This window comes from Lissotriton vulgaris, chromosome 5, assembly GCF_964263255.1.
Source record: "Lissotriton vulgaris chromosome 5, aLisVul1.2, whole genome shotgun sequence".
NCBI classification, from domain to species: domain Eukaryota; kingdom Metazoa; phylum Chordata; class Amphibia; order Caudata; family Salamandridae; genus Lissotriton; species Lissotriton vulgaris.
This window is the reverse complement of record NC_141693.1, coordinates 1,803,411,317-1,803,432,953: the sequence shown is the minus strand read 5'-3', so window position 1 is coordinate 1,803,432,953 and position 21,637 is coordinate 1,803,411,317. Positions and strand designations below refer to the sequence as shown.

The 21,637-nt window shown below is 50.6% G+C and overlaps 2 protein-coding genes across 2 annotated transcripts in view; both read right to left on the bottom strand.

Moving 5' to 3' along the window:
* Window positions 1–16,700, bottom strand: part of LOC147717225 (keratin, type I cytoskeletal 19-like) — a 51,032-nt gene extending 34,332 nt beyond the window's left edge. Inside the window, exon 1 of the mRNA XM_086924175.1 lies at window positions 16,140–16,700. Coding sequence (XP_086780301.1) covers window positions 16,140–16,700 — 561 coding nt within the window. The remainder of the gene's footprint in view (window positions 1–16,139) is intronic.
* The window catches only part of LOC147717224 (keratin, type I cytoskeletal 17-like), a 109,459-nt gene that overhangs the window by 33,847 nt on the left and 53,975 nt on the right, over window positions 1–21,637 (bottom strand). The gene's annotated exons all lie outside the window — the stretch shown is intronic.

Here is a 21,637-nt window from a genome sequence, read left to right as displayed (position 1 = left end):
CCATCCGAAGACGGTAGCGAAGCCGGATCCCCGAAAGCCTGAACAGCAGCCCACTGCCCCTTCAGAGTAGACAAGGCATATTTCATCTGAAACCCATCAAGAAAAAACTGAAGGATAGAAGCGATAGGGCAAGACACAGGAGACAGACCATGCCCGAACACCAGGAGGAAAAAGAATCCCAATGCTTAGTGTAGGAGGACGAAGTGAACTTCTGACGGGAGCCCTGCATCCCAGTGATTAGGTGGTCAGGCAAACCCCGGACCCCAAGAGACCACTGTTCAACCTCCATACCGCCAGGGTCAGAGGGACCAGGCGGGAGGGAGAGGGCGACCTCAGGGGAGACGGGTAGTGGGTCAGAATCCAAGGAGGACCCACTGCCAAACTCAACAACAACGGCAACCAGGACCTCAGAGGCTAGTGAGGTAATAGAGCCACCACCGGGCACCCACCCGCTGGACCTTCTGCAAGAAGGCCGGAATCAGGGGAAAGGGGGAAAGATGTACAGCAACCAAGGGGGCCACGGGAGAGACAATGCCTCCACCCCCCAAGCACCCAACTCCGGAGTCCGGGAAAAAAGAAAGGGAAAGTAGCGCATTGGTCCTGGATGCAAACAAGTCCAGCGTCGGAGTCCCGAACCTCAGACAGAGCATCCGGAAAATCCTGGGAGAGAGACACAGGGTCAGAGAAGACAGAAACCTGCGACTCAAAGCATCCACCAGCCTGACATGCTGAGCAGAGATGGACAGAAATTGCCACTCCGCCCAACCTGCAATTGCACAGGCCACCAGATTCAAAGAAGGACTGCGAGTACTGCCCTGGTGGTAGATGTGAGCCACAGTAACTGAGTTGTCTGACCGCACCAGGACATGGCACCCCTGCAGACGATCCTGGAAGAAACGAAGAGCATGGCCCACCGCAGAAAGTTCCCTCCAATTGGAGGACCGGCGGGACTGTGACCGGAACCAACGAGCCTGAACAGACCCAGAGTCACCCCACAAACGGACGCCCTGGCATCTGTCGTCAACACCAATGGAGGTGGCAGGCGAATCCACATGCCCTTGGAAAGATTGGAGGAAACCAGCCACCACTGGCGAGCCGACACAACCTCCAGAGAGACCTGCACAGAGACTGCATAGTCCCGAACCGGAAAAGGCACCCAACGTTGAAGATGGCACAGCAGAGGCCGAATATGAACCCTGGCCCAGGGCACCATGAAGACAGTTGCAGCCATATGACCCTGAACCTCGAGCCACTGAAGGAGGGGAGCCGCAGCCTGGGACAACAACCTTCACAACAGGAACTGAAGGCACAGCAGCCAGGAATCCGGAAGGAACACCTTGCCCAGGACTGGATCAAAGACAGCCCCTATGAAAGACTTCCGAGTGGCAGGAACCAAATGGTATTTTTGAAAGTTCACTAGAAACCCACGCAGCTTTAGAGTACTAATGGTCAAGGACAGGTGCTGAGACAGGACCGAAGAGGAAGGAGGCTGGAGCAGCCAATCGCCCAAGTAGGGAAACACCGACACATCCAGGAGGTGAAGATGGGCCACCAAGGGAGCCACCACCTTGGTGAACACGTGGGGAGAGGACCGGAGACCAAACGGAAGGACACAGAACTGCCAATGACGACCCTCCAGGCAGAAGCGCAGGAACCTCTGATCCTCCAGAGCCGCGGGTACATGAAGATAAGCATTCTGGAGATTAAGCGTAGCCAACACCCAGCGGGCCTGAATCAAAGGGATCACTCACCAAAATGCTAAGTGATGGTGGTTAAAGTGCCAGACGCACCTGAATGTGCAATATTCCAGATGACTCCATGTCACTGAGACACCCAGTTTTTACTCCAGGACATTCAGCTAACTTCTCAATGCCTTCTGGGAGTTGCAGTTTGGCTCACTTGAAATGAAGAACTAACATACCTGAAAACAATTATTGCAAAAAGAAACCCCGAAAATGTTGTGTACCTGTGAATGTAGACATAGTGTTATGAATATGTCAAAATCACTCCGGAAGCGCTGTGAAGCTATACTAATGGAAGATTGGGCGCTACATAAATCCCAGATAGTAACATCCACGTGACACTGTGTTCCTTGTCAGTTTCCCTGTTGTTTATCAGGTTATACAAGCATTCTTCAGAAGCTTCAGTACCACACCCTTCCCTCTTATTCACCACTGCATGAGGGCACAGCTGGTTTCTATATTGTACACGAATAGTAATGTATGAAAATCAGGTTTCAGTGAATATTATCACTTACGATTGACCAAGTAAAGAGTCTTGGTCTGTTTTGATCCTATTACAGTCTTTCAAAAACACTTCAGAATTACAAAAAATGTGCTTCATTTTCGCTTCCGAACTGATGAATCAGTACACTTCATTCATAGGTATTTACATTTTGTTGTTGTAAACTACACACAAGCATTTGCAATGCAATAGGTCTCGCATTATAAATGTTTCAGCTGTCGGCACTGATTCCAGGGACTGAACCTGCACACTTATCCTGCATACTGATTGCAGGTACTGAACCTGCACACTTACCTTGCACACTGATTACAGGGACTGAACTTACACACTTATCATGTAGACTGATTCCAGGGACTGAACCTGCACACTTATCCTGATCACTGATCCAAGAGACGGTCCCTGTGTGTTTATACAGCACATTGATGCCAGGGACTGATCAGGCACATTGGTGCAAGGCCATGAACCTGCACTCATTACTCCACGCAATGACCCATTGTACACCTACCTGCACACTTATCCTGATCACTGATCCCAGAGACTGTCCCCATGTGTTCATAATGCACGTTAATGCCAGAGACTGATCTGCACATTGGTGCAAGGCCACAAACTAGCATACTTATCCCACACAGTGATTTGTGGCATTACCTGCACATCCATCGTGCACACTGATTCCAGGGAGTGAAGCTGCATGCTTATTCTGACCACACACACCTATACTGCCTAAGTGGAGTCAATCACTGACAATGCACATTGGTGCAGGGCCCTGAACCAGCACCTTGATGCATGGCATTATCTGCACAATGTTCACAGGGACTGAGCCTGTATACTTATCCTGCCCACTGATGACAGAGACTGATCATGGACGCCACCAAGCACATTGATGCCGGAGGCTGACTATAGATGGGTGCAGGGCACCGAACGGCGCGCTTACCCTGCATAGTGATCCGTGGCACGACGATCTGGCCCATGAACCCGTGAATAAACATGCACACTTCACCCGCACAGTTACCCCGGGTGCTGGCCCAGCACACTGACCCCCACACCTTGTGCCGCATGCAGGCAAGCCTTGCCTGGGCTGTCCCCGGACTGGGAGGCAGTGTCCAGATGGAGGACGCTGGAGTTGCTCTGAGACCTGGTCCTCAGTATGAAGTATCCCGAGACCCCCTCCTCTGCTGCGGCCATGGAGAGCCCCAGGATGGGCGGCGGGGAGAATGGGAGGGGCAACAAGCTGGGGACCCAGGTACAGGCAGAGAGGATGTAAACAGCCCTCGTCGCCATCCTGTGGGAGTCTGTGGTGGAAGAGGGGGCTCTGGGAGGTCACAGTGCAGGGGGCGGCGGGGGCAGTATTGGGATTTTTAAATGAGGGGATGCATGCCAAGGTTGCAGGTCACAGCCGGGCAGGGGGTGGGTTTGTGGTGTGGGCAGCTTTGAGGGTTTTATAATGTTCTATTAGTCAGAGGTGAGAAGAGAGTAAATACATGAGGTGAGTACCAGAGGGCCGAACCTTGGGTGAGAGGGGGCAGTTCAGGGAGATAGTACTGCTGGTTTAGTCTTTGCCTCTACGAAAGTGGTGCAGGGGGGCTGGCAGTACTGGGAGCTGAGTTTGGGCCGTACTAAATATAGGTAGCGGAAGCCGAGAAGAACGGTGGTAGGCGAGAGAGTTGGGAATGTCAGTGCTGAGGGGCCGGGGGTCTGCGGGCCTCGCCCCCCTCTCTGACCGACCCACAGCCGCCCAGGGAGGCTCAGGCTGCCACTTGCAGCTAGGGATGTGAAAAGCTTTCAATAAACCACAAAGCACACGGGACTGCTGCCCCAGCCTGTTTTACTGGCGGTTAAAATCGACTTTTACTAAGGCCTCCCTCACGAGAGCCTAAGTGGCAATGCAATATTTATTGCACCCGATGAGATCTAATACCCCGGGACTTAGAATTTATTGAGTGTTGTAAACACCACGATTTTTACCTAAAGAATAGGGAATGACATGCAAATATTGGTGCTTTTCTCAACTAATCGCACCGGTATTTACTAGATTATTTTACCACCACCAAATTTCTCCAGGTTTGACCCGAGCATCCGAAGTTTATGCAGAGGAGCGGACTTTATGACCCATAAATATCAGAGGGCGGCAAACTGTCCACCACTTGCGGTTTCGATCTCTCTGCAGAGATTGTTAAAATGAGCCGTGGTTTCAATTATCGCGCCTGTGTCTGGGCACGATAATTGAAACCACATGGCCTATTGGTGTCTATTACGCACACCAAGTGCGTAATAGACACCAATAGGCCATGGGCGGAGCAATGCGCCCGCCTTTGGCAAACTGCGTGCAGTCTTTTATAAACAGACGCACACAAAGGCCAATCGCTTAGCAAAAAAGGAAAAGCTCACGCACAAGCGTGTGCAATTCCTAGGTCAGTGCTGAAACCCCGTTTTTCAGGTACTAAATGTCTTGCGCTGCACGACAATGCTGCGCACTGCAACGCTAGGCGCGAGACCTAAAAAACGCACATTATACAGCCTTTCCTTTCACACCAATAAAGGGAATTATGTAACACAGTGTTTCCCAAACTGTGGTCCGCGGACCCCCAGTGGTCCGTGACACATTCCCAGGGGGTCTGTAGGCAACAGTTTTAAAAGCACAGAAGCATTTCTTGTATAATTAGCAGCTTTCCAGCAACAATAAAAGTGTCAAGAGAATGCCAGTGATTAATGTACCTGCTGGAGCTGAGGAGAGTTTTGTTCAGTTGCAGCTGTGATTGAACTAATGTAGCACAGAGGGTTAATGTGCCTACTGCAAAAAAAGTGTACAATGCATCTTAAAAAGCCGTATTTTGTGTGCATAGGTTCGTGGTTACTGCTTTTGTCAGAGATTATTTCGTTACTGTGTACTTCATAAGTGACAATCGTAATCTAGCAGAGGGACCTATAAACTATCATGAAAGAGCTGCTTGCAAACTGCATGGTACCAGTTAGTAACTTCTATTTTTTCCCAGGTATTCATTATCCTGATGCTGCTAAAAAGATTTATTTGGGTGGAAATACATTTTTAATGTTAAAGTCAGTGCTAGCCTCTGTGTTTTGTTCTGAATCCTGAGTTTGTGCTTTTCCAGACCGGGCACTCTTTAAAAAAAATTTATACACACTGATTTACATGTGTGATTCAATGTCTCTATATGTGTGTGATGTAAAGTGCTCTGACATCCTACAATGGTATGAGAGATGCTATAAAACAAATGAAATACATGTGACAGAGGGGCTATTACTTCAATATAAAATACCAAGCGCCAGATGTACGATCTGTTTTTATATGCGCGAACGGGTTAGCAAACCCTTTTATGCATGCAAAAACCTATTGAGCCATGTACATAGCCTATTTCGCTAGTCGCAATTTGTTTGCGACTCGCTAAATAGCTTTTGCAACTTGCTATTTGGAAGGGGCATTCCCTTCCAAATAGGGAGGCTCAAAACCATGTACAAATGTTTTGCGGTCACAAACCAGTCGCAATTACCACCTACTTCATGTAGATGGTAAAGCATTCGCAAATGGGAAGGGGTCCCCAGTGGACCCCTTCCCCTTTGCAAATGCATGCAACATTATTTTTTAAGGGCAGGCAGTGGTCCCAGGGACCTCTGCCTGCCCTTAGAAAATGAAACGAAAACGTTTCATTTTCTTTTTTTTTTTTACATGCATGGTAAACAGGGTGCATTTTTTTTTTAAACTGCTTTATTTAAAAGCAGTCCGAGACATGGTGACCTGCTGAGCCCAGCCGGCCATCATCCCTGGGAGTGCTGGCATTCCCAATGGGCTTGAAAATTGCAAGAGGCTCATTAATATTAATGAACCTCGCAATTTGCGACCCCATTGGGAATCCCAAACAGTGTTAAACACACTGTTGTACACTTCATTTAGCGACTAATTTTCCACTTGCAATGTGTCGCCAATTGTGAGGAGCTAAATTAAATGGTCGTACATCTGGCCCCAAAATCCCTATAGGCAGATTTATGTTAACTGGCACATCCCCAGGGATGCGCCAGTTAATGTGCGCCACAGTGCGCCACAGCTTCGCCACCCATGGTGCGCCGCATTTACAATGCGGCGCACCATGGTGCAAGGCAGGGAAGATGCGTGACGCATCTTTCGGCGTACGGGCGGCGCGTTGCTGGAGTCATGTCGCAAGTGCGACATGACTCCTGCAATGCACAGGGGCCACCCCTACATTGCATGGTGCATCATCCTTACGCCTGCTTCAAGCAGGCGTAAGGAATTGACGTAGAAAGTGACTACGTGAAATCTTGTAGATTTCACTGAGTCACTTTCCAGGGGCGTTCCTGCGACGGAACGCCCCCCCCCTGCACCGGAACGCCTACATGAAACCTGACGCAGGTTTCATGTGGCGCAGGGCCTTACACCGTGACGCAACTCCATAGATGCGTCACGTTGTAAATGCCTCGTAGGGATGCACCACGTTTACGCCGCCTTGCGTGACGCAACAGCGGCGTAAACGTGGCGCAAGGGCCTCATAAATCTGCCCCCTAGTACTTTGAGTATTTGTTTTGTGTGCACGTGTGTATTTTTTTCGAATTACTGTTTTCATTTTGAAATTTAACTCATACAAATTGCTTGGGGGTCCCCGGCTTCCAGTGGTGACTCAATGGGGGGTCCTCAGGAGTCAAAAGTTTGGGAACCACTGATGTAAGAGATTGTGACATAATTCCCTTTACTTTTCATTCTCTGACTGCTAAGTGAGAGGAGATTGTAAACACTAACCCCGTTGCAAAAAAGAAAGGCAGCAATTTGCCAGTAGACAGAGACTGGCATTTGACCTGTCTTTGAAGCAGCAAATGTGAAAAGGTAAATACAGAATTTGACGGACATCTTAATGTTTTACTTGGACTTTCACAACCCACTAAAACTCTGCGCAACTTAAATCTTCACAGTTTGGGAAACACTTGTCTAGACACATCAGAGCCTCACGGTCATATGAACTACACCCCCAGCCCTTCCAGAATGACTACCTGCTGTAGACTAGGTTCTTGTAGTCTGGTTTCTGCCATTATAAAACCAAGACTGCAAGTCCCAGAATCCAAAGTAACTACCTGGGTTACAGTAGCTGACTGTAACAACCTGGTAAACTTGGCGGCTGTATATTATGTACACTTCTGAGAAATGGGGTCGTAGATTTCAAGTGTCCAGTGTCTGGTGTGAGTTCTGTTTTGTCAGGGCATTGTGCAAAGTGATATCCTGACTTTATAATGGATGGAAGAATCAAAACCATATATATCATAGAGCCACAACTGAGCACACATAAAGCAACTCAAGATGTTATAGCATGAACAGCCACTACTCATGAGGAGCAATCCTACTAAGTGCTGACTTTCTAGCCAAGGGCACTTTGCATGCTGGGATTTATAGGCCAAACGTTTAATGGGACAAACTGCAGTGTTTCCTTTAGCCCCAGCATGCAAAGTGCTGTTATCACTTTTATTGTTGTACATGGCTCCACCTGAAGCCTTTAGCAAGAACAACCAGATTGGAATTTGGATATTCACTGGAGTGAGGTCTCAACAGTAATCAACCAACGAGGTTAAACACCCCTGTGACGTCACCGAAGGGAAGCGACGCTTCTACTTTTTCCCGCCGCGTTAGCTGGGTCTCCTGTGCCGCGAGAACTGCAGCAGAATGGGGCTTTGCGGGGGGTGGCCGACCGGAGGGAGGCTCGCCCCCCCCGGGGAATTTTGGGGCCCCGAGAGGAAGGGAGGGGGGAAGAAATTAGATAGGACACAGGAAGGGACTTTGGGCTGGTTGGGCTAGTTAGTGTGGTTTGGGCTCCTTTTGGGCTGGGGGGAATAAAAGCGGCCATTTTGGGTCACTGTGCACCATTTCGTGGGACAGTGACCCAGCAGCCGGGGGGCATAATTGGAGCGTTGTCGTTTAGTCGGGTTTAGCAGTTTTAGCGGTTGTTTGTGGCTTGTTGGCAGTAGCGGTCTTGTGGAGGGCGGTGATCTGGTGCATCGGCTGCTGCGTGTGGTGTGTGCCGAGCGGGGGTTAGAGAGCTGACTGCGAGGCGGCGGGCCGAAGGCGGAGTGTACCTGTTGGTTGATGTCGGCGGAGGCGATGGCCGATCCCCGGGTTCGCGAGGCGTTGCGCCTCTTGGGGGAAGCTGGCAGGACGGATCTCCTGCCAGCGCGGCGAGGAGGACATCGGCGGCAGGGGGGAGAGGTGGGACAGGTGGGTGGGGTGGCAACGGAGTTGGTTTTGCCCCGGCATGCTGGACTTCCCCGTTTTTCTCTTGGCAGGAGCAGTTGGTAAGGGGCTCGGGTGAGCAGCATGCGGCTCCAACCCGCCGAGAGGATGGGCCGGCTCTGCCTAGTACGGGCGGTCGCGCTCCACCGAGGGACCATGTGCGTCCGGACAGCGGATGGCAGGGTCATAGGTCTCCAACGCCCCCCTCCCGATGGGTCGCTCTGGCCACCGGGGGACGGGGATGGAGCAGCAATCTGGCAGGCGATTCTGATTACCAAACTGGGGAAAGGAGAAGGGAGAGTGTGGACTTAGGGACATTGATGGCAGCGTGTAGGGACAAGGCATGTCTGAGCAGGATGCCCGCAGGAAGGGTCATGGGGGGCGGTGATGGGGAGATGGAGTCGGAAGAGGAAGGGGAACTTCGGGAGGGCGGGGGGGAAACCTGTATTGTTGTTGGCAGTGTTTTGCAGGTATGCCCCCGGCAAACGGTGCCGCGAGTGACGGCCCCCCCAGCAGACCTGGTTAGGCAGCGGGATCCGGTGAGGACGCAGGCCTTGATGCCAGGTAAGACCAGTACGGGGTCGGGGAGTGGCTTGGGCGGGCCTCATGGAGGCCAGGCATGTGGGGGTGCGGATGGCGGATGCCAGAGGTCAGTGGGGACGGATGCCGGCGGCGGAGACGAGGTGCGATTGGTGAAGGGCAGATACGTAGCGGATGCTGGGGTGGGTACGGAGGCGGCAGGTGGCGCGGCGGCGGCGAGTACGGGGACGGGGGAAGCGGCAAAATCCGGCGGGTCGGCGGCGTCCGGCGCCGGGGCGAAGGAGAGCTGTGAGGTGCCGGTCAGGAAGTTGCCGTACATGGGAGTGGCGAAGCCACTGGGGGCACATTTGTCGCTAGCTACCAAGGAAAAGGTATGGAAAGGGGAGTATGTGGAGATATTGCGGTTGCTCCACAGGGAGTTGATGGCCAAGGAGGGGTCGAAGGAGGAAGAGCAGGAATTAGCTAGGCGTCCAAAGGTGCCTGTCACCATTGAGAATTGGTCGGCAGCTTTCCTGATATATGCCAGTGTGTACTGTGAGAAGTACCCTGACAGGGCGGTCGCGCTGTTCAAGTACATGGACGTGGTGCGGCGGGCACAAGTGACTTACAGAAGTAATGCTTGGTCGCATTACGATGAGGAGTTTCGGGCACGCATGGCGTCGGATCCGGAAGCGAAGTGGGTGGAGTTGGATGCGGACCTATATCAACAGATGATGAGTGGGGCAAAATTTGGCCGCACCATTTACACGGCCAGTGGTTTGCCACTGGCGCCGCCCCCCTTTTCGGCCCGCCCCACCCGTGGAGGGGTGGGGGTGGGGGGAGCTGGAAGTAGTCAGAGTGTCGGGACCTGCTGGGATTTCAACAGGGGTTCCTGTCTCCGGCAGGTGTGCCGTTTTCGGCACGAGTGCTCCGCATGCGGGAGACGCCACCCAGAGGCGCGATGCTGGGGGCCGGGGGGAGGCCCAGCACCGGCTCAGTACCCGGCTCCCGGGCCCAGCAGGGGGAGGAGAGGTGGTAGGGGGGGGCGAGTACCCTGGGGAAAGGCTTGTACGCCGGTTAGGCTGGATCGACTGGAGCCGTTGTTGGAGGCGTATCCGCGGGCGGACGATGCGGCCGTGCTGCGTCGGGGCTTCAGGGAGGGTTTCTGGTTGGGGTACGAGGGTCCGCGGATCGCTCGGTGGGCAGAGAACCTGAAGTCCGTGAACGCGCACAAAGGTATCGTCCGGGAGAAGCTCTTTAAGGAAGTGAAGGAGGGGAGGATGGTGGGGCCTTTTGAGGAGGCGCCGTTACCGGATTTGATCATCTCACCCATTGGAGTGGTCCCGAAGAAGGAGCAGGGTCAATTCCGGCTGATTCAGCATCTCTCGTGGCCGGAGGGCGCGTCGGTGAACGACTTTATCTCGGCGGAGTTGGCGTCCGTGTCGTACTCGTCCGTGGACGTCGCGAGGAGGTTGGTGACAATGGCGGGTCAAGGGGCGCTCATGGCAAAATGCGATGTAAAATCGGCTTTTCGGTTGCTGCCGGTTCACCCAGCGGATCATCAGTTGCTGGGGATTCAGCTTGATGGGCTCATTTTTGTGGATAGAGCGCTTCCTATGGGGTGTTCTGTGTCGTGTGCCTTGTTTGAACGATTCAGCTCCTTTTTGCAGTGGGCTTTTTCCTGGCGCACAGGCTCTGAGGCGATAACGCATTATCTGGACGACTTCTTCCTGGTGGGTCGGCCCGGTTCGACGGACTGCCAGCAGCGTCTGGACAGTTTTACGGACCTGATGGATCACCTGGGGGTTCCGTTGGCGCCAGAGAAGACGCAAGGGCCCAGCACGGTGCTGTCGTTCTTCGGGATAGAGCTCGACTCAGCGGCCATGGAAGCGCGCCTACCGGAGGAAAAGCGGGCGGTTATGGTGGACTTGGTGAAGAGCATGTTGGCCAGGTGGAAGGTGTTGGTGCGCGAGGTGCAGGTGTTGCTGGGGCATTTGAACTTCGCTTGCCGGGTGGTGCGAGCGGGGCGGACCTTTTGTCGGCGGCTGGGGTTGGCGTTGTCCGGTTTGACACTGCCTCATCATCATGTGCGGCTGTCGGCGGGCTCGAGAAAAGATCTGAGCATGTGGTTGGCGTTTTTGGAACGTTTTAATGGCGTGCCCATGGCGCCCCCGGAAGACTGGGAGTGGGACGTGACGATGTCGTCGGATGCGGCGGGAGTCGGAGGCTTTGGACTCTATTGGGCGGGCAGGTGGTGCGCGGAGCAATGGCCGGAGCAGTGGCAGGCAGGGGGTAGGAGCATTGCGTTCCTGGAACTGTTCCCGTTGGTGGTGGCTGTGGGCACGGGAGTTGGCGCACAGGCGGGTGTTGTTCAAGGTGGACAATATGTCAGTGGTGCAGGTGGTGAACCGGCAGTCCGCAAGGGAACCCCAGGTGCTGAAGCTGATGCGCGTTTTCGTATTGAGGTGTTTGGAACACAATATCTTGTTCCAGGCCCAGCATGTGCCGGGAGTGGACAATGACATTGTGGATGCTTTGTCTCGTTCTCAGTGGCAGAGGTTTCATGGGCTAGCCACGGAGGCGGCGGCGGACAAGACGGAGGTGCCGACGGAGCTGTGGTTGGTGGGAGAGCGCGGGTCGTTCAGTTGGTGAGGTCGTCCCTGGCAGCGTCCACGTGGAAGAGTTACGAGCAGGCCTGGCTGGAGTTTCTGCGCTTTGGAGCGGTAAGGCAGCGGGGCAAGTGGCATCGGGAGGAGCAGGTGGTGCGTTTCATGCTGGTGTTAATGGACAAAGGTTTGGCGAGAGTGACCATCGCGGGAAAACTGGCAGGAGTGGCTTTCATGGGCAAGTTATGGTGGGGGTATGCCCCCTCGGCGGGAGAATTGGGGGGGCGGCTTCTGGAGGGTTGGGAGAGGGAGAGAGGGGCTCGGGCGCGGAGGAGACGGCCGATTACGGAGGCCATGTGTGAACGCCTGGTGGGCCGTTTACCGGTGGTGTGCAGTGATCGGGCGGAGACGGTGCGGTTTTCCACATTGATGTCGTGGATGTATTTTGGAGCCTTTCGGGTGTCGGAGTTGGTGGGTTTGAAGGGAGGTACGGGGCTGACGTGGGGGGAGGTGGAGATTGGAGGCCGGGAGGTTGCGGTGCGGCTTCGGCGGTCCAAGACTGATCAACGGGGGAAGGGTACTTGGGTGTTGTTGGGTCCTGGGGGAACGGAGGCGGTGTGTCCAGCGGAGTGGGGGAGACGGCTGGCAGAAGGAGGGGTGCAGGATGGTGTGGAGGTTTTTGGCAGAAGAGGGGGGGGGACGTGTGACAGCGGCGCAGTTGTTGTGGGTCCTGCGGCACGCCCTGCGGACTATGGGTGAGGACCCAGAGGAGTTCGGAACGCATTCATTTCGCATCGGTGCGGCGACGGAGGCAGCGCGGAAGGGTTGGGGGAAGGAGGAGATTAAACGACTGGGGCGCTGGAAATCAGACTGCTATAAGTCGTATTTCAGGTTGCAAGGGGTAGTGGTGGAGTAGACTTGAAGTTTGGGCTCGCTGCTTACATGTGTCTCTTTGCAGGTGCGGTGGCGGGGTCTACGGCGGCAGCAGTGTCCATATATGTGGTGGGCCATTCGTTTGTAAAAAGAGCTGAGAGGGCCGAGTGGCAGTGTAAGGGACTGGCACTGGTGAAACAAATGAGGAGGGACTTGCTGGAGATCAAGAGGCAGTGGGCAGGGTGTTATGTCATCTGGTCAGAATTCATACCCAGGAGGTGTTGGAGGGGAGCAGAGAGACCAGGTGCTATTGATAGGACTAGGAGGAAGATTAACAGGGAGATGCGGGCCTTTTGTGACAAGGAAGGAATGGGTAGGATGGAGCACCCGGAACTGAAGTATGGGGCTGTCTATTTTTTCATGGAGGATGGAGTACATTTGTCGAGATATGGGATGGAGCTATATATCGTACAATTGAAGGAGGCGTTAGACCAGGCAATAGGGGTGCGCAGGTATCCAAAGGTGCAAGGGTCCTAGGGGGGGGTCGAAAGCCGTATGGGGCTTTCGAGTGGCGCTTTTTCCTAGTTAAACGGGGGGGGTGGAAGGAGTTTTACTGGCTGAGGGGGAGGGAGTATACATGTGGCAGATGTTGAAACAGTTGAGACAGGCGTTTGGGAAATTGATAATGATGTTTATGTTGTTGGCGGGGAACTGTTTAGGGGAGGGGGTTGGGGGTTTTGGTCAGGTACATGTATAATTAGTTTGGCCTAGTTTTGTACGGCAAAGGCCAAGGTTGGGGTATGTTTTCAGGTTGCACCTGTTTCCCAATAAAGCGACCTTTATCACACCTACATCTGTGTCCGGTCGGTTCTTCCCCTCCCCGTCTCCCGATGGGCCCCAATGGGGCTTTGCGGGGGGTGGCCGACCGGAGGGAGGCTCGCCCCCCCGGGGAATTTTGGGGCCCCGAGAGGAAGGGAGGGGGGAAGAAAGTAGATAGGACACAGGAAGGGACTTTGGGCTGGTTGGGCTAGTTAGTGTGGTTTGGGCTCCTTTTGGGCTGGGGGGAATAAAAGTGGCCATTTTGGGTCACTGTGCACCATTTCGTGGGACAGTGACCCAGCAGCCGGGGGGCATAATTGGAGCGTTGTCCCACCCACCCTCCCTTAGGGCAGGCTTTTGGGGGGGAGGAGGGGTAGTTTTCCAGGGGTTGATGCCTTTAGGGTTGCGCAAGGGTTGTTGTGGGAAGCAGGTGCTTTCTGGGTTAGGATGTTTCTGGTAGTGTTGTCGCTGGGGGCAGGTGCTGGAAAGATTCTTCGGATGGCGCTTTTTCCTAGCTAAACGGGGGGGGGGGTAGGATAGGAGGAAGGAGTTTTACTGGCTGAGGGGGAGGGAGTGTACATATGGCAGATGTTGAAACAGTTGAGACAGGCGTTTGGGAAATTGATAATGATGTTTATGTTGTTGGCGGGGAACTGTTTAGGGGAGGGGGTGGCGGGTTTTGGTCAGGTACATGTATAATTAGTTACGCCTAGTTTTGTACGGCAAAGGCCAAGGTTGGGGTATGTTTTCAGGATGCACCTGTTTCCCAATAAAGCGGCCTTTATCACAACTACATCTGTGTCCGGTCGGTTCTTCCCCTCCCCGTCTCCCGATGGGCCCCAATGATGGTTGGCGGTCAATGGGTGAATATCAGGGCCGGCTTATGGCATGAGCGAGCTGGGCCATGGCCCAGGGCGCCAATCGTCAGAGGGGCGCAGAGAGCTGTCTGCATTAAAGTCCTGCAGACAGCAGCGTCTCTCTTACTTCACTCCAATGGATGAGACTAAACTGTTCATAGTCTTTTTATTCATTTTTTACTTGCTGCAGTTGACATTTTGAACGCCATGTACCCCTTACTTTCCTAGCCACCCACCTCTCACCGACCTGCTGACACACACAAACACCACCATTCGCGCCACCAGCGCCTTGGCACTAGAGTGCTCGAACTACAGCTGCGAGTGACCCAGAATATTTGGGGGAGATGCCGAGAAGTTTGTGCTCAGAGGCCAGTCACTGCTTTAATGTGTGACTGGACCGTGAACACAATCGGACCCCCTGCTACCCAATTGTATTCAGCAGCTGCAGAGGGGGCGATCCGAGCAAGGGTCGACCCTGGGGCTGCTAGAAATATAACAAGTTTTTTCCACAAGCGTTTGCTGTAGAATGAAGGGCCATGTTGAAGAAGGGTAGTTTGGTGTCACCCCCAGATGGGGTGACACCCGGTGCGGTCCGCACCCCCCGCACCTCCCTAGTGACGCCAGGTACAAAAACAGCAATTTTTGAGATACAGTTATGGAACCCCGAACCGCCTAGCTTTTTTCACGTCATTTTGTACGACTGAAATTCTACTGTTAACAAAAGTCACATTTTATCAAACCAATAACATTTTTGTATTTAAATTGTTGACAATTCTTATAGACAATTCACAATCACGCTATTCTACTCACGTCAAAATCTGTGAAATTCTTGCAGTGGGTTCACGTAAGGTTTTGCCACAAAATGTGAATTTCCAATTAGAGGCACCGTTTGATCTTGTTGGCAATTGCTGCACATTAGTATGTCAGAAAACCTTTTTATGACATCATACCCTCATATTCTTCGTCAATGGTCGGCAAGTCCCACCAAAATAAAACATTTTAGAAGCACTGCTCCAATTCAACTTTTAGCATAAAACAATTCTTTCCTTGAGACATATTCACAAATGGGGGCAGGGTGAGTGTTTGTCGATATTGGCACTAAGGACGCGCACATTTTCTGAGGGAGAATGCAGTCGAAAAGCTGTATACACGTTACACAGACAGGAACTGGCACAGACGAGGATCCTGCATACCATTGGATCTCATGCGTCACGTGGTGCAGGGACAGCGGCCAATATGAGACATCATACATTTTCTTTCGCTACACAAGCTCGACGTCTTTACAAAAGAATCTACGATTATGTAGTAGGGACAAACAATGTTTAATCAGACACGCTCTACTATTGGGAAGATGGCCCCAACACAAGTCCCTGTTTTTTACACAAAGATAATTAAACACGCTCACCTTTGGGTGGGATGTATTGGAGGAATTGCAGATGTGAATGTATAGAGGGGCTTCCACAATTATTTAGAAAATCAGGAACTGGATCAATTCTGTATGCAAATATAGTTACACTTTGCAATGCTTTGAATGAATGAATGAATGAATGAACAGTCTTGTACCTCGCAAACTTAACCCGGTGGGCATCAAGGCGCCTAACAGAAAGAGTGGAGTAGGAGCCGGGAACCAGGTTACAGATATGCCTCGGCAAACAGCCATGTCTTTAATGCCTTCCTGAACAGCGAGATGGACGGTTGAGTTTTTAATTCAGAGGGGAGGGTGTTCCACAGTTTAGGGGCCAATGGGGTTGAATACTATAGATGCTTTCTGGCATCTATAGTATTCAACCCCAAATTTATTGGAAAAAGAATGGCGGCTGGCCACTATTTCCTTCCCCCAGTAGTAATGATTCCACCGAGTACTACTGGGTGGTATTGTTATTAAATAGGATGGGATTGGCTGGAGTTGCCCCAGTTCTCATGAGGAGGTTTGGCTTTGAATCTCCAATCACAGTTATGGGAAGAGTAAACATCATCTACCTTTTGTTGGAGTTCCTCGATGGTCTTGTAGTAGCCACTGTAGTCGCCTCCTCTGCTTGATGTAGGTTTGTGCTTCTCATACCACTCACGGATCTTGCGCTCCAGCTCAGTGTTGGAATCCTCCAGCTCCTTCACCTTACTTAGGTAGGTGGCCAGGCGGTTGTTGAGGTTCTGCATGGTGGCTTTCTCATTGCTCCCAGCAAGGAGGCCTCCATCACCGCCTCCCTGCAAAAAGCCACCTCCACCTCCCTGCATAAAGCCACCTCCAGAGCCCCCACCAAATCCGTACCCTCCACCAGCTCCATAGCCAAACTGAACCGCTTGTGCCCCACCTGCCCCAAAGCCCCCGCCAGAACTTAAACCTCCAGCAGATCTGCCGCCAACCCCAGTGCTGCCCCCACCACTAGCATCATGCCCGGCACTTTTAAATCCCAAATAACCACCGAATGAAATACTGGAAAGGTCCCCCAGCTGCCTACCAACACCTTCCTCACCAGCTGAAGAGTACTGAACTGAGCCACTAGATCCTTTGAAGGACCGCGAGGAGGAGTAATGGGACATGGTGCTAATCAGTCGAAGAACTACCAGAGTACAGTGTGGCAGCCGAATACCCCACCTGAGCTGTGCAAATAGAAATGCCCCAGAGCCTCCCTAAATACCTATCCCAGTGGGTGGCACCCTAAGCATCTGCTCCTTCCCAGAGCGTGCGTCAGCAGCGGAGCAGTATGCCAATGAGGAACTGATTTATGCTGAGGTTTGCACAGATGCCTGTTACACCCACCTGTCCATCAGAGGGTTTCAGCTTCATGTTTGTTGGGAGCGACAGTTCATCTCTCTAGGGTGGTTCCACCTTTGGAAGTGATTATCATTGTCTTTGTTTCAGTTCCTAAAAAAACACACAGTACCTGGAAGAAGATTCTGCTCCTTGCGGAGTACAAATTAATCATCCGGAGGAACAGAAGTCTTGGACAGGTGCCAAGGAAAGAGGTGACTTCTGATCTGACCTGTGATTAACACAAGTATTGACTTCAATGTGGTGTCCTTACCTAGAAGAAGCAAGCCAATACCAGTAACCAAATTACCTTTAAAAACTTTCTTGAATGTACTGCCTGCACAGCTGTGGGCAGAAGTGAAGTCTCCTATATGCATTATGGGAATGTCCAGCACTGAAGGAATTTTGATCCATGGTGGAAAGATGCCTTACAGACATAACTGGTACACGGGGGCCGTTCAGGGCTGAACTGGTCATTCTTGGGAGATGTAACCCTACAGCAATATGCTGAAAGTCTTTGTAGGTTTGGTCTCATGGTGGCCAGGACAAACATTGTCCAGCAATGAAGGGCTCACAAGTCTCGGAAGATCTGGATCAATGGAAAATGGACATGAACTGGTGCTCACTGGCTGAAAAACAAGATTACGAAGGCAGAGGGTGCCTAAAGTAATGGGAAAATATTTGGAAATCGTAGGCATCAACACAGGAGGGTGCGCTGAACTTAATGTGCCTATGGGCCATGGCACGTTTGGGAAGGGGTAGTTTCCACACGAATGTTAGAGTGGTCAATTGCTCTATATAAGATGCTTCCTGTGTGATACTGGTTTATTGCACTGCAAGGATGGGCAGCATGTTTTTGGTTTGCTGTAGATCATTAATACGAAGATTGTTAAAAAGTCTCTTTAATGTAAATTAGTTTATATTTGAATGCCTTTGAGCTACATTTATTATTCCAGTTCTAAGTGGTGTAGTCTTCTCCATATATTAAAAGGTTGCATTAATATGATAGTAACATATAGACATCTATGACTTGTTCACATTTAGATTATCCCTGACTAATGTAGGCCTACATTTTAAAATGCCAAATGTTGGTTTCCATCTTGGTTTGTGACAAGTGAACTTTTTATTTCTAGGTGGAGCTGGAGTCTCAATTATCAATTGCAATGTTCTCTTGCTTTCCATCCCATGTGAAATGTTTTGTTTTCCTTGTGATTATCATGTAATGATTAGTGCATTAGCAAAGACGCCTGCAGAGTTCAGTCTGGTTCCTGTATCTCATCTTGTTATCGATAGTGCAACGTTAACCCCTTCGCTGCGGCGGCAATTCCGCCGCAGCGCTAGGGGGGGGGAGCAGAGCGGCGCTCGCATGCTCGTGACGGAGCCGCTCCGTCACGAGCCGCGGTTGCGCTGTGCTCATGACAGAGCGGTTCTGTCATGGCCCCGCCCGCTCAATAGAACCTGCCTCGCAGGCGCAAAATCAGCGCCGCGCAGGCGCGGCGGCAGGGCCATGACGGAACCGCTCCGTCATGAGCACAGCCAACCGCGGCTCATGACGGAGCGGCTCCGTCATGAGCATGGAACCGGTTAAAGGATGTTGAGAGAAGCTGTATTGTGGAAGGTTCTGAGAAGATAGAAAGCGTATAATTGTATCACCTCGCTTTTACCTGATTTAATTTTTTTCATGAAAACTGTGTGTAGGTATAGTATAGCAAATGTTAGAATTGTGTGATTTAAGATAGTACAGTATAGGTTAGTGCTCAGACTGGGTTTTCAAGGTGCTCAAAGGAGAAGATTTAGAGGACTCTCAAAATGGCAGAACCTATTTTCTGTTGCCCTTTCCCTTTGAGGCAACCTTATAATGGTTTGTTCTCTTTCTTATTTGAGTTTCATTTGATTTGAACTTCATATTATTTCATGCATCCTTATTTGATTAATCAATTACTAATCTGATTTTTGGTTTCTGTAAACCTTTTAACACTTAATACATGTTCATGGTTTGAAATCGTAATTGTTCTCTGTGTTTCTTGTGCAGAAAAATGCGCTTCACATTTATTGAATGTAATGATTTGTTGGCAAGCCTCAGCAGCAAACTTTGATTCATCAGCTAGCGCTTTATGGGCCCCAAAAATTGACCAAAGAAAATAACTAACAAATGATTTGGCAGTTTTTTTCTGTATTATAATGCTTTGCACAGATGAAAAGTTGAGCTCTGGTTAACATAGAGATTCTAGCCTTCAGATTCCATCATGTTTGTGACGTTTTACTGCACCACATAGATAAAATTGCATTTCCATGTATGCGTAGAATAAAGTTTAAATGTTTTTCATGGGCAGGGCCAGCAACCTTCACAAGCTATTCTGATTTGCCAAGCTGCCAAGTTGCATCTAGCTGGCAGAATTGACAGAATTGCACAGGATGTAACAATATTTGTTCCCGCCCAAGTAGCATCCAAGAGAAGTTTTATGTTGCAGAATCATTTGCAACAGTTTTTACTCAATTTAATTCTAATTGGTTTAGTTCATGAGAACTATATAAAACTGTAATGAATGTATGAAATTCTTTGTTTAGAATCCTACAAAAGTATTTTCATTTGCTTTTACAATGAACCTTTTCCTTCCTGACCATGGGAGGTGAATCCATGCTGGCTTTCTCCCCCTATAGACTTTGATACTTGTTGATCCGAACTTTACTGAGCTCTTTGATTGCTTTCTGTACTTTTACTGAGCTTTGCACTCTGATTCATTGATTTACAGATGTTGAAACTTCCAACTGATTACTGTATGACCAAATTTGGAGACAAAAAACCTGTAAGGTTTCAGACTTCTTTGTCTGTCATTTTTGTAGGACCAAATGGGTTCTACATATTATTTGAAACCCTCATCTTCTAAAGTTAGAAATTGAAGCACAGGTCCTGCAGGGAGCAACAAAATCCTGAAGGGATTAACACCGCTCCGGGTCCATCAATGCCACAAAGGGTAAGAGCTGTAGCGCAGTGTTAGAATTGGGGTTTTCTAGTTGGCAGAGGTGGGTACCTTTGACCAAATAGGGACCCTTACTTCTAGTCAGGGTAAAGGGGTACACACTGTTGATAACCCTTGCTCACCCCCTTGGTAGCTTGGCATGAGCGGGCAGGCTTATATCCAAGGCAATGTGTAAAGTAGTTGCACCAACACCCACAATAACACTATGACACACCACAAAAGGACACCACACAGGTAACTATCAAAAATAGACTCTTTGGGGGGCGTGGCTTGTGCGCCGGCGATAGAGGACGTCTCTCCCGTGAGCTCCGTCTCGGACAACCCGCGGATGCCGTGAGAAATCGTCTAACCGTCTTTCGGACGGTTTTTCTTGCCATATTTCAGTGTCGGAAGGTGGGAACTTCAGAATGCAGCGCTTTGCCAACCGAAACGAGCGCATTTTCGAGGACTATTTTCAATGGTAAATATCTCTTCACTTCAAAACACGGACGGACGCCATTTTGTATGCCGCCGGTTCGTATGTTTTATCTGCGCTATTACTGCTCTCTCCCCTTTCGCTCAGGCGCTAGCTTGGCTCTGCTACCATCGTAGGATGCTGCGTCATTGATGAGTTGCTGTGGACTCTTTTTCACTTTTGGCGATGTTCCTGCTTTCAATTTAAATGCGCAGTTCTTTCTATGTGGTGGAGCAGCCGCCATTTTGTGCTTCTGGATGCCTAGCTTTCTACTGCTGATATATTCAAGGAATGTGATGAATACCTCAACGCCATTTCAAGTTTCTTGTTCCCCTGCTCTCTAATGACCATCGGTCTCCTCCATTGCCTTTAAGCACTGTCTATACTCACCTTTGAGTGTTTTGGCGCTTTCTTTCATCTAGTCTACATTCCATACTGGCATGATGGTCTGTCACAATGTCAAGATTTTGATTTAGTGGTTGCCTCTTGTTTGACATCGTGTGGCTGTTACTCTGCATCGTTGCACTGATTAATAGTGTGTCATTGGACGACTCATTTTTCTCATTGTCCTATTTTTGCCAGAGGGTGTGCCCCTATCACCTTTGTGCATCCACATTCTAATTCATATTCTACAGCATTATTGGTCACAGCTCCCTTTTGTCATCCTGCATCATGGCAAATGTCTCTACTTCGCCGAAGTTATCGCAAACAGGAACAAAACCTAAAAGACCAAAAAATGACCCACCCTCCCCCATTAACTCTTCGACTAATCCTGTTCTGGATTCCATCCTTGAGGAGGTGCGTGGTCTCCAACCCTTTATGACTGCTACCAATGCTAAACTTCAGCAGATCGAGGAGCGCTGGGTGGTTATGGAAAATAAGGTTTTGAACTTAGAACAACGTGTAAGCGATGTCCAAGACCTCTCAACTCGAATTCCACTTTTGGAACAAGAAATCCACAAACTCAAACTACACACCGAAGATTTGGAAAATCGTAATAGACGCAACAACCTACGCGTTTATGGTGTTCCGGAAAATTTGGAGGGGTCTGACATGGTCTCTTTTATTCGGAAACTTCTTCAGGAACTTTTGGAACTCTCGCCATCGACTCATCCTCTCAACATCCAAAGAGCACATCGTCTTGGTCGTCTCAATTCCAATGCAACCAAACCACGTGGAATCATCATGTTATTCTTAGAGTTCACAGAGCTAATGGCTGTTTTGAAAGCCGCCAGGGCCAAACGTCGTCTCCAGTGGTCTGGTCACAACATCTTCATTTCTCAAGACCTCT